A 13,164-nucleotide genomic window follows, 5' to 3' on the forward strand; every position below is an offset into this window, starting at 1 on the left:
AACAGTAGTGATGACTAGAACTACAAGTCCTTGGCGTAAAGCCTTAACAGTAGTGATGACTAGAATTACAAGTCATGTATATAAAGCCTTAAAAGTGGTGATGAGTAGAACTACAAGTCCTTTATATAAAGCCGTAACAGTAGTGATGACTAGAATTACAAGTCATGATTAATAAAGCTGTGATGAGTAGAACTGCATAAATTTGAAATTTGAGAATGTTTACTTTTGATTTGCTGCAGACTTGGGGCTGAACATCAGCTATCTATGCAGGCCTAGATCAATCCCAGAAAGGCGAGGAAAAGCTTGAATTAAGTTCACAAAAGTGCCGTTACTACACACAGAGCTATGTACTAATATCATCTGCCACGCATCTTACGTCAAGTCCGATGTCCACACAGCCCAGGAAATCATCAATACTGCTGTCGTTTTTGGTGCGGGCTGACTGAGCAATCTGTTTGAAGAAACGTCCGAGCCCCCTGAAGCCCGACACCTCATTCAGGCTCTTGGCAGCATCGATGACAGAGAACTCCTCATCGTGATCCCTGTCATCAACAGCAGCAATATTACAGCATCAGCAAACATCACAGTGGGAAGTTCTCGTAACAATCATACACAATCTTGTTTTACCTTCAAGTATTGTCTAAAAACATACACTATCTTGCATAATGGATGACTTTTAACTCATCCCCAACCTGATGTGTTGTACATGTTGTACTGTACACTTTGTATTGTGTTGTACATCCTGTATTGTACACATTGTATTGTGTTGTACATCCTGTATTGTACACATTGTATTGTCCATCCTGTATTGTACACATTGCATTGTGTTGTACATCCTGTATTGTACACATTGCATTGTGTTGTACATCCTGTATTGTACACATTGTATTGTGTTGTAGATCCTGTATTGTACACATTGTATTGTACATCCTGTATTGTACACATTGTAGGGTGTTGTACATCCTGTATTGTACACATTGTATTGTGTAGTACATCCTGTATTGTACACATTGTATTGCACACTTTGTATTGTGTTGTACATCCTGTATTGTACACATTGTATTGTGTTGTACAGCCTGTAATCTACACTTTGTATTGTGTTGTACATCCTGTATTGTACATGTTGTATTGCACACTTTGTATTGTGTTGTACATGTTGTATTGTACACTCTGTATTGTGTAGTACACCCTGTATTGTACACATTGTATTGTGTTGTACATCCTGTATTGTACACATTGTATTGCACACTTTGTATTGTGTTGTACATCCTGTATTGTACATGTTGTATTGCACACTTTGTATTGTGTTGTACATGTTGTATTGTACACTTTGTATTGTGTTGTACATCCTGTATTGTGCACATTGTATTGTGTTGTACATCCTGTATTGTACACGTTGTATTGCACACTTTGTATTGTGTTGTACATCCTGTATTGTATACGTTGTATTGCACACTTTGTATTGTGTTGTACATGTTGTACTGTACACTTTGTATTGTGTTGTACAGCCTGTAATCTACACTTTGTATTGTGTTGTACATGTTGCATTGTACATGTTGTATTGCACACTTTGTATTGTGTTGTACATGTTGTATTGTACACTTTGTATTGTATTGTACATGTTGTATTGTATTGTACATGTTGTATTGTACACTTTGTATTGTGTTGTACATGTTGTATTGTACACTTTGTATTGTGTTGTTCATCCTGTATTGTACATGTTGTATTGCACACTTTGTATTGTGTTGTACATGTTGTATTTTACACTTTGTATTGTGTTGTAAATGTTATAGTGTACACGTTGTATTGTGTTGTACATCCTGTATTGTACATGTTGTATTGTACACTTTGTATAGTGTTATACATGTTGTATTGTACACTTTGTATTGTGTTGTACATCCTGTATTGTACATGTTGTATTGTACACTTTGTATTGTGTTGTACATCCTGTTTTGTACTTTGTATTGTGTTGTACAGCCTGTATTGTACACTTTGTATTGTATTGTACACTTTGTATGGTACACTTTGTATTGTGTTGTACATGTTGTATTGTACACTTTGTGTTGTGTTGTACAGCCTGTATTGTACATGTTTTATTTTGGTTTCATTCAATATACAATGATCCCTCGTTACTACGCTACCTTCGGGGTCCAAATAATTGATGAGCATTATAGATGATCAGTGGTTTAACGAAGGTCGAGTCGTAGGTGGTAGATGACCAACAAAACAGTATACATGCTCTGCCTACCTAACATGATCTACGTTGCACGTTTCAGAAGTTATTCATGATTCATAGTGTAAAAAAAGAATTGATCGAGTATTAATCTGCACTTCAAAAAACAACAACACATCATATCCCTTCAGGTGAATAAGCAGGTAGATCTATAACAAACTTGCTCAATAAAAGTATGAAATTGGATATAAAACATCACTAGACAAGATGATTTACCATTTAAAATGTATTTCCTGCTCTCAAAGGTATTGTTTTATAAATATGCAGAGATTAAGATTACTGTGTGTATTTTCTTGTAAACGAAGCTGGAAATAGCAATCAGCTGTGCACACGTTTCCTCCCAATCTACCGGTGATTCAGTTGAAACGTACCCAGTGATACCACTTAAAAAAAATATAATGCAATGGTCGGAAGAAATTGTATCTGAAATTATTATTTTATCAGAAATAATATATTCCAATATAATGTTATTTTAGCTGCAACTTCCACCATATATACTTAAAATCATAAGAACCACAAGCGTAGCACTTTGGTACAGATTGTATGCAGGATATTTTTTGACGTATGGAACGATTTTGACCAGTCACCGTAGGGACTTCCTGCAAAAACGTTATGTTGACATTTAATAGTCAAACTGCCTCAAATATGACTTTTAGCGAGTAATGGTACGACATTTATGATATGCGTATCCATTCTCTTGCAACTAAAGTTCGTTTCAAGGCGTCAATAGAGGTAATCTGACCGTGGTTGCTGTAAATAACAGTGAGTTGTGCGATCTACCGATCATTTCGCATAAGATTATCATAATTATTGAATGAAATTTTGAATATAATTAAAAAAATAAATTGCAAACATTAGACCAGATAAACAATGAACATTTTTTTTATTACAAGATATTATAATAATGTAGAATGAAATTCCGTACTTCAGTTCGGATTTGTTGACTGGTATTTCCAGTGTTACGTGATCAGCTGATAATGTTTTCTGAGATGGGGGAAAACATCGCGTCATTGGAAAACTTGAGTTTATTGAAAATGTTAGTAAATTTTGGGAGCCATGCTTTACCACGCGCTATAACCGAGATAGCGCTATATTGAAGGGCGCAGTAGCAAGGGAACACTACATTATATTTTCACTGATTTTGATCAAACGGACAAATCTTAAAAAAGTCCTTGGGCCATTTTGAATGACAGTCAGTGTCTTAGAACATTAACTGATCTGAAATCCAGTCATTTTACATTTTTTTGCAACATCTACTTTCAATTATGAATAGCCAGAGCTTGACAATGACAAGTCTTCATTAGGGCTGAACTCTCCATATCATATAGTATTTAATAATCCCCGAGAGTACGGATCATTTCACACCCATCCAGAGCCCATACATCTTCGAGAGCTTTCACACCACACCAATACACATATATATCCACTTTGAATATACTATTCCAGTTCTAATACTTACTAGAAAGAGAAAGTACTGATTTTTTAAAAATGGCCAAGATGTGTACATTACTTTTTTTCAATTAGCATTAGTATAACATATTAGGTTTCAGGAATACAGTTATCAATGCGACTCCCCTGTAATCTGCTAATGTATAATGCTGGCTCTCGCTGACGACAGCCTCTCATTGCTTCATTATTCTCTCCTCAACCACATAGTCTCTATATTCGGAATAATTCACTTGGAAATAACCGCGCCTTCATTATTGCAGATTGTATGTTTTCTGGCAACATAATCAATCTTGCTAAGACTGGACCAGGGGTCTCATATATATCCTCCGTATGCAGAAAATAATGAATAAACCATGAGCACACATCTCCTGGGAGGACGTCTATCACACCACGTCTCAAACATGGTCGTCATTCCAGGTGCAGGACTGATCATGTAACTATTTGTTTAAGCCTTTGCCTGTATGAGAAGGAGGAATTCCTAACAGAAACGACAGGCAGGAATTAATGCTTTTAGGTCAACTTGGAAAATCTCAAGTGTAAAACGGGCTTCATAACATATTAGGTTTCTATTTGTCACTACAAGAGGAAGATGATATAATCATATTTGATTAAAATACAATGCGTTGACAAGAGATAAGTATTGCCAGTTAGGCAAGGCACAGACAAATAGGCAAAATCATGTCTTTATTGGATAGAGCGTGGGAGGGTGAGAGTAAATCCATTATGGAGCCTGGGTGCGGGTGAATCTGTTATGGAGTGTGGTTGAGAGTGAATCCGCTATGAAGTGTGGGTCAGAGTGAATCCGTTATGGAGTGTAGGCGAGGGTGAATCTGTTACGGAGTGTGGGTAAGGGTGAATCCATTATGGAGTGTAGGCGAGGGTGAATCCGTTATGGAGTGTGGGTGAGAGTGAATCTGTTGTGGAGCGTGGGTGAGAGTGAATCTGTTATGGAGTGTGGGTGAGAGTGAATCTGTTATGGAGCGTCGGTGAGAGTGAATCCGTTATGGAGCGTGGGTCAGAGTGAATCCTTTATCGAGTGTAGGTGAGAGTGAATCCGGCATGGAGTGTAGGTGAGAGTGAATCCGTATGAAGCGTGGGTGAGGGTGAATCCATTATGGAGCGTGGGTGAGGGTGAATCCGCTATGGAGTGTGTGTGCGGGTGAATCTGTTATGGAGAGTAGGTTAGGGTAAATCCGCTATGGAGTGTAGGCGAGGGTGAATCTGTTACGGAGTGTGGGAAAGAGTGAATCCATTATGGAGTGTAGGTGAGAGTGAATCCGCTATGGAGTGTGGGTCAGAGTGAATCCATTATGGAGTGTGGGTGAGAGTGAATCTGTTATGGAGAGTGGGTCAGAGTGAATCCGTTATGGAGTGTAGGCGAGAGTGAATCCGCTATGGAGTGTGGGTGAGAGTGAATCTGTTATGGAGTGTAGGTCAGAGTGAATCCGTTATGGAGAGTGGGTCAGAGTGAATCCATTATGGAGAGTGGGTCAGAGTGAATCCGTTATGGAGTGTAGGTCAGAGTGAATCCGTTATGGAGTGTAGGTCAGAGTGAATCCGTTATGGAGTGTAGGTCAGAGTGAATCCGCTATGGAGTGTGGGTGAGAGTGAATCCGGTATGGAGCGTAGGCGAGGGTGAATCTGGTTATGGAGTGTGGGTGAGAGTGAATCTCTTATGGAGCGTGGGTGAGGGTGAATCTGTTACGGAGTGTGGGTAAGAGTGAATCCATTATGGAGTCTAGGCAAGGGTGAATCCGTTATGGAGTGTGGATGAGAGTGAATCTGTTATGGAGCGTGGGTGAGAGTGAATCTGTTATGGAGTGTGGGTGAGAGTCAATCCGTTATGGAGTGTGGGTGAGAGTGAATCTGTTATTGAGCGTGGGTGAGAGTGAATCCATTATGGAGTGTGGGTGAGAGTCAATCCGTTATGGAGTGTGGGTGAGAGTGAATCTGTTATTGAGCGAGGGTGAGAGTGAATCCGTTATGGAGTGTGGGTGAGAGTGAATCTGTTATGGAGCATCGGTGAGAGTGAATCCGTTATGGAGCGTGGGTCAGAGTGAATCCTTTATCGAGTGTAGGTGAGAGTGAATCCGGCATGGAGTGTAGGTGAGAGTGAATCCGTATGAAGCGTGGGTGAGGGTGAATCCATTATGGAGCGTGGGTGAGGGTGAATCCGCTATGGAGTGTGTGTGCGGGTGAATCTGTTATGGAGTGTAGGTTAGGGTGAATCCGCTATGGAGTGTAGGCGAGGGTGAATCTGTTACGGAGTGTGGGAAAGAGTGAATCCGTTATGGAGTGTGGGTGAGAGTGAATCTGTTGTGGAGCGTGGGTGAGAGTGAATCTGTTATGGAGTGTGGGTGAGAGTGAATCTGTTATGGAGCGTCGGTGAGAGTGATTCCGTTATGGAGCGTGGGTCAGAGTGAATCCTTTATCGAGTGTAGGTGAGAGTGAATCCGGCATGGAGTGTAGGTGAGAGTGAATCCGTATGAAGCGTGGGTGAGGGTGAATCCATTATGGAGCGTGGGTGAGGGTGAATCCGCTATGGAGTGTGTGTGCGGGTGAATCTGTTATGGAGTGTAGGTTAGGGTGAATCCGCTATGGAGTGTAGGCGAGGGTGAATCTGTTACGGAGTGTGGGAAAGAGTGAATCCATTATGGAGTGTAGGTGAGAGTGAATCCGCTATGGAGTGTGGGTCAGAGTGAATCCATTATGGAGTGTGGGTGAGAGTGAATCTGTTATGGAGAGTGGGTCAGAGTGAATCCGTTATGGAGTGTAGGCGAGAGTGAATCCGCTATGGAGTGTGGGTGAGAGTGAATCTGTTATGGAGTGTAGGTCAGAGTGAATCCGTTATGGAGAGTGGGTCAGAGTGAATCCATTATGGAGAGTGGGTCAGAGTGAATCCGTTATGGAGTGTAGGTCAGAGTGAATCCGTTATGGAGTGTAGGTCAGAGTGAATCCGTTATGGAGTGTAGGTCAGAGTGAATCCGCTATGGAGTGTGGGTGAGAGTGAATCCGGTATGGAGCGTAGGCGAGGGTGAATCTGGTTATGGAGTGTGGGTGAGAGTGAATCTCTTATGGAGCGTGGGTGAGGGTGAATCTGTTACGGAGTGTGGGTAAGAGTGAATCCATTATGGAGTCTAGGCAAGGGTGAATCCGTTATGGAGTGTGGATGAGAGTGAATCTGTTATGGAGCGTGGGTGAGAGTGAATCTGTTATGGAGTGTGGGTGAGAGTCAATCCGTTATGGAGTGTGGGTGAGAGTGAATCTGTTATTGAGCGTGGGTGAGAGTGAATCCATTATGGAGTGTGGGTGAGAGTCAATCCGTTATGGAGTGTGGGTGAGAGTGAATCTGTTATTGAGCGAGGGTGAGAGTGAATCCGTTATGGAGTGTGGGTGAGAGTGAATCTGTTATGGAGCATCGGTGAGAGTGAATCCGTTATGGAGCGTGGGTCAGAGTGAATCCTTTATCGAGTGTAGGTGAGAGTGAATCCGGCATGGAGTGTAGGTGAGAGTGAATCCGTATGAAGCGTGGGTGAGGGTGAATCCATTATGGAGCGTGGGTGAGGGTGAATCCGCTATGGAGTGTGTGTGCGGGTGAATCTGTTATGGAGTGTAGGTTAGGGTGAATCCGCTATGGAGTGTAGGCGAGGGTGAATCTGTTACGGAGTGTGGGAAAGAGTGAATCCATTATGGAGTGTAGGTCAGAGTGAATCCGCTATCGAGAGTGGGTCAGAGTGAATCCATTATGGAGTGTGGGTGAGAGTGAATCTGTTATGGAGAGTGGGTCAGAGTGAATCCGTTATGGAGTGTAGGCGAGAGTGAATCCGCTATGGAGTGTGGGTGAGAGTGAATCTGTTATGGAGTGTAGGTCAGAGTGAATCCGTTATGGAGAGTGGGTCAGAGTGAATCCATTATGGAGAGTGGGTCAGAGTGAATCCATTATGGAGTGTAGGTCAGAGTGAATCCGTTATGGAGTGTAGGTCAGAGTGAATCCGCTATGGAGTGTGGGTGAGAGTGAATCCGGTATGGAGTGTAGGCGAGGGTGAATCTGGTTATGGAGTGTGGGTGAGAGTGAATCTCTTATGGAGCGTGGGTCAGGGTGAATCTGTTACGGAGTGTGGGTAAGAGTGAATCCATTATGGAGTCTAGGCAAGGGTGAATCCGTTATGGAGTGTGGGTGAGAGTGAATCTGTTATGGAGCGTGGGTGAGAGTGAATCTGTTATGGAGTGTGGGTGAGAGTCAATCCGTTATGGAGTGTGGGTGAGAGTGAATCTGTTATTGAGCGTGGGTGAGAGTGAATCCGTTATGGAGTGTGGGTGAGAGTCAATCCGTTATGGAGTGTGGGTGAGAGTGAATCTGTTATTGAGCGAGGGTGAGAGTGAATCCGTTATGGAGTGTGGGTGAGAGTGATTCCGTTATGGAGTGTGGGTGAGAGTCAATCCGTTATGGAGTGTGGGTGAGAGTCAATCTGTTATTGAGCGTGGGTGAGAGTCAATCCGTTATGGAGTCTGGGTGAGAGTGAATCTGTTATGGAGCGTGGGTGAGTGAATCTTTTATGGAGTGTGGGTGAGAGTCAATCTGTTATGGAGCGTGGGTGAGAGTGAATCCGTTATGGAGTGTGGGTGAGAGTGAATCCTTTATGGAGTTTGGGTGAGAGTGAATCCGTTATGGAGTGTGGGTGAGAGTGAATCTGTTATGGAGCGTGGGTGAGGGTGAATCCATTATGGAGTGTGGGTGAGGGTGAATCCATTATGGAGTGTGGGTGAGAGTGAATCTGTTATGGAGCGTGGGTGAGGGTGAATCCATTATGGAGTGTGGGTGAGAGTGAATCCGTTATGGAGCGTGGGTGAGAGTGAATCCGTTATGGAACGTGGGTGAGAGTGAATTGGTTATGGAGTGTGGCTGAGAGTCAATCTGTTATTGATGTCAATACAGGAGGCAACGTCTAGCAATGGTGCCCTGGCATCGGACAGTGCTATACTTATTGTTATACTTATTATCAATAATAAGCTTTTGTTTAAAGGCAACTTACAGCCTCATGTCTGTAATCACTGAACATTCCATACTGAAGTGTGTAAGACATAAAGGCCCTTTTGCTATCACTTCAATCTCTTAAGACTCAAACCTAGCACTGCAGGTAAATATCTCTTGTATTTACAATCTTTAAAATACGGACATATATTCTGACCATCATTAACTTATCTGATTATGTGTTTACTGAAAGGGGCATGGGTGGTAGAGTGGGTTAAGGCACTGTAAGAAGCTTTGCAGGATCAGCTGTACTTGAGCCATCAGCGCTGTACCCATGCTCACTGGTTTCACCAAAGTGATAATTCATCTTGCCCTGGGTCACCTTGCCCTGTCACCTTGCCATTTCCTCCCACCCCTGATATGAATGAAATACAGTTCCACGTCACATTTATCCCACGTATAGTGCAACTCACCAGATGTCCAGATGGAACCGGTCAGTGCGGGCAGCATCCAAGTCACTGTTAAAGAAAAATGAAAATGATTGTCAACTTTTCAAAACTATCAAAATTCACACGGATAGCTGGTATTCAAAACTAACAAAAGAATGTATAGTCTACCTCTAACACTGACAGATAACAGGAAGCCATCCTCAAACGCTGACAGAAAACAGGTACACATCCTCTAACGGTGTCGTGCCGGGTTAGCGAAAATCCAATTTTCCCTAGTACATGTATCAGTAAAGCGAAAACCCAAGTTGGGGTATTTGTCCTGCGAAAGGCGAAAATGAGTAATTGCTATAAAAACACCGGATTACCGTAGTTTCGATTAGCGCCCGTGCTGTTACAAACAGAGGATAGGAGAGGAGAGGAGATTTACTAGAGAGTCGTTTCATAAAAAAATAATACAGTTGGATGAAGAGATGATCAGTTTCTTAATTGAACAAACAATTAGTTTCTTATTTGATATGGGTTATGATACCGATGGGTTTAGAGGAGAGTCGTTTCTTAAGAATACATACAGTATGTATTTGATCGTATATACAAAGAGTGCAACTTATTTATCTATGTCCAAAATGGCTAATGCACAAGTTCCAGTGACCATGGTTGATACCGTGCGAGGTGGTCAGCCAGTGCAACCGCAAATTTATTATAGAATCTATTTATGTATTTACCATTATATTTTAAGATATAAGTTATTGTTGTTTTTGTAGAAATTATAATGTACATCTATGAAATATTAAAGTATTAGAGTTATTAAATTTGTTAAATGTAAAGTACTTTTGTGCAACTATACTATACTTCAGCATCTAATAAATTACTGCTGTAATTCCAGTATACACATTTCTGTGTTTTTCTTGTAATTTGAGAGTCCCGGTATAGCAATATCCCGTGTTTACTGTAGCGTGACCAGCCTTACTGTAGCTTCACGAAAGCGAAGAGATTTTAGAGTTGATTATGGCTAGGTTTCGCTCTTCCGGCCCATAACCCCTCTAACACTGACAGACAACAGGAAGCCATCCTCAAACACTGACAGACAACAGGTACACATCCTCTAACACTGACAGACAACAGGTACACATCCTCTAACACTGACAGATAACAGGAAGCCATCCTCTAACATTGACAGATAACAGATAGCCATCCGCTAACACTGACAGATAACACTCACTCACTCTTACACTGACAGATAACAGGTACACATCCTCTAACACTGACAGATAACAGATAGTCATCCTCTAACACTGACAGATAACAAGTACACATCCTCTAACACTGACAGACAACAGGAAGCCATCCTCTAACACTGACAAACAACAGGAAGCCATCCTCTAACACTGACAGACAACAGGTACACATCCTCTAACACTGACAGATAACAGGTACACATCATCAAACGCTGACAGATAACAGGTACACATCCTCTAACACTGACAGACAACAGGTAGCCATCCTCTAACACTGACAGATAACAGGCAGCCATCCTCTTATATTTGAATGATGGCAACTGTGTATGATGGCCACTATGAATGATGGCAACTGTGAATGATGGCAACTGTGAATGATGGCAACCGTGAATGATTGCCACTTCTTTTCATGATGGATGTGAATGACTGCAAGCGTTGACAGCAAAAACAAGATCCCAACTGGTAGCATAAGTCATCACTGAGGGTAGAGAGAAGTACAGCACATCCCACCCCAGGAAGCCCTGAGTACTTCACAGGCAAGAGCGGCATCTCAGTGTGACTGGTGTGCGTGACATACGGCCATCTTGATGTGACCCGTGTGTGTGATGTGCAGCCATCTCGATGTGACCGGTGTGCGTGATGTGCAGCCATCTCGATGTGACAGGTGTGGGTGATGTGCGGCCATCTCGATGTGACCGGTGTGCAGGATGTGCAGCCATCTCGATGTGACCGGTGTGCGTGATGTGCGGCCATCTTGATGTGACCCGTGTGCGTGATGTGCGGCCATCTCGATGTGACCGGTGTGCGTGATGTGCGGCCATCTTGATGTAACCCGTGTGCGTGATGTGCGGCCATCTCGATGTGACCGGTGTGCGTGATGTGCGGCCATCTTGATGTGACCTGTGTGCAGGATGTGCAGCCATCTCGATGTGACCGGTGTGCGTGATGTGCGGCCATCTCGATGTGACCGGTGTGCGTGATGTGCAGCCATCTTGATGTAACCCTTGTGCGTGATGTGCAGCCATCTTGATGTAACCCTTGTGCGTGATGTGCGGCCATCACGATGTGACCGGTGTGCGTGATGTGCGGCCATCTTGATGTGACCGGTGTGCATGTGCAGTCACTGACAGAAGGCTTTACACAGATTAAGCTGGTGCCGGTGCTGACACTTCAGCGTTATAAACTGGCACTAGTCATGTAGTCCTTGCCAAACTGCCCAACAGTTAAGGTATCATAAGAACTAGTAGACATTTGCCATTTTTAAGGACTAGTGGACTAAAAATGTTAGTTTCTACCACTGCACTTTTATCTGTGGTTTCAATTTTACGATTGTCTCTTTTCTAGAATTTCACAAGATGAAGTGAATGGAATGGTGTTGGTTTTCTACATGATCTGATAAATTCACATGATGCAATCCACAGAATGAAAACAAAAATGGTCACCCCCGGCCTACCGTTTGCCCATTCTTCCATTGACATTACCAATCAGTGACATTTAGTCCTGGCTTCCAGTTGTCCATAACTATCAGCGCTAATTACTGTAAAGTGTTGGCTTTCATTGTCTATTGCCAATCACCTATCAGAGCCCATTATCTGCTGTCCTCCCTTGTTAAGTTTCCACCTTTTGTTATCTTATTACTTGTGTTGTTCTTACATGTACATGCATATGCTCTCTGGCTCATAGCATTCATTCACCTGATGAAGGAGTAAGCATATACTCCGAAACGTTGTGTTCCTCATAATAAAGAAGTTGACATCCATAAATTCTCTCCCTTAAAAATGGTCTGGTTCTCAGTCATTGGCATATACAGGAAACATATCTCTCTCAAGAGAATTTCAATTTTCAAAAAAATAAAGAGACATATGTGAATAAAAGATATAATTTGACATAACTCTTCTCAGCCACTGATAGTGATCAGAAAGACATTTTCAAAATAGCCATTTCTAAAATTGATGAGAATTCTGTGAACCATATTTTAGAAACACCATTGATAATCACGGTGCATAGGAGCTTTATAAGCTTTGTGGTTAAAGAGACGTTTATTGTTCCTGTTGGTCAGACAAAACACAATGCCTTAACATCAGCATCTGGCCACTTTCATTGGAACTGATATTGCTGTGCCAGACGTTTCCTGCAGCAGTTAATAGGGACCCCATTATCTTTAGTCTGCGATAATAGGGACAACCCTATCTTTAGTATGAGATAATAGGGACACCATTATCTTTAGTCTGAGATAATAGGGACCCCATTATCTTTCGTCTGAGATAATAGGGACCCCTTTATCTTTAGGCTGAGATAATAGGGATCCCATTACCTTTAGACTGAGATAATAGGGACAACCCTTATCTTTAGTCTGAGATTATAGGGGCCCCATTATCCTTAGTCTGAGATTATAGGGACAACCCTTATCTTTAGGCTGAGATAATAGGGACCCCATTATCTTTAGTCTGAGATAATAGGGATCCCATTATTTTTAGTCTGAGATAATAGGGACAACCCTTATCTTTAGGCTGAGATGAAAAGGATTTTCTCTTGAAAAGGATTGGGCACAGGTTATCAGAACTTAGAACACCCTCTCCCATAGATTTACATGTATGCCTGTTTACAGTTAATAAATCAAATGACAGAAAGGAAAGGAAGGGAAAGGAAAGAGATAGAGAAATGTATGTACATTCACACTGTTCACTCAAACCTTTTTGCTTTCTTTATATATGTATGAACATTCCTAAAAATGCTTTCGTTCACATGATTAGGTAAAAATTGCATTTCCAACTAGCATCAGGTCAATATTTACATCACAAGTATCTTTCACAATTAATGAGTGCA

At 42.1% G+C, this 13,164-nt stretch overlaps 1 protein-coding gene across 7 annotated transcripts in view; it reads right to left on the reverse strand.

Moving 5' to 3' along the window:
- Nucleotides 1-13,164, reverse strand: part of LOC139469345 (BAI1-associated protein 3-like) — a 237,175-nt gene that overhangs the window by 99,501 nt on the left and 124,510 nt on the right. For all 7 annotated transcript variants that reach the window (XR_011653725.1, XM_071251489.1, XM_071251487.1 and 4 more), the window contains 2 exons: nt 9,128-9,172; nt 377-542 (listed from right to left, as the gene is read on the reverse strand). Coding sequence is in view for 6 of the 7 variants with exons in the window: in XM_071251489.1 (XP_071107590.1) it covers nt 377-542; nt 9,128-9,172 (211 nt within the window). In the remaining variant the exon portion in view is untranslated. The remainder of the gene's footprint in view (nt 1-376; nt 543-9,127; nt 9,173-13,164) is intronic.

This window comes from Haliotis cracherodii, unplaced genomic scaffold (assembly GCF_022045235.1).
Source record: "Haliotis cracherodii isolate W230 unplaced genomic scaffold, xgHalCrac1.p SCAF_2, whole genome shotgun sequence".
NCBI lineage: Eukaryota > Metazoa > Mollusca > Gastropoda > Lepetellida > Haliotidae > Haliotis > Haliotis cracherodii.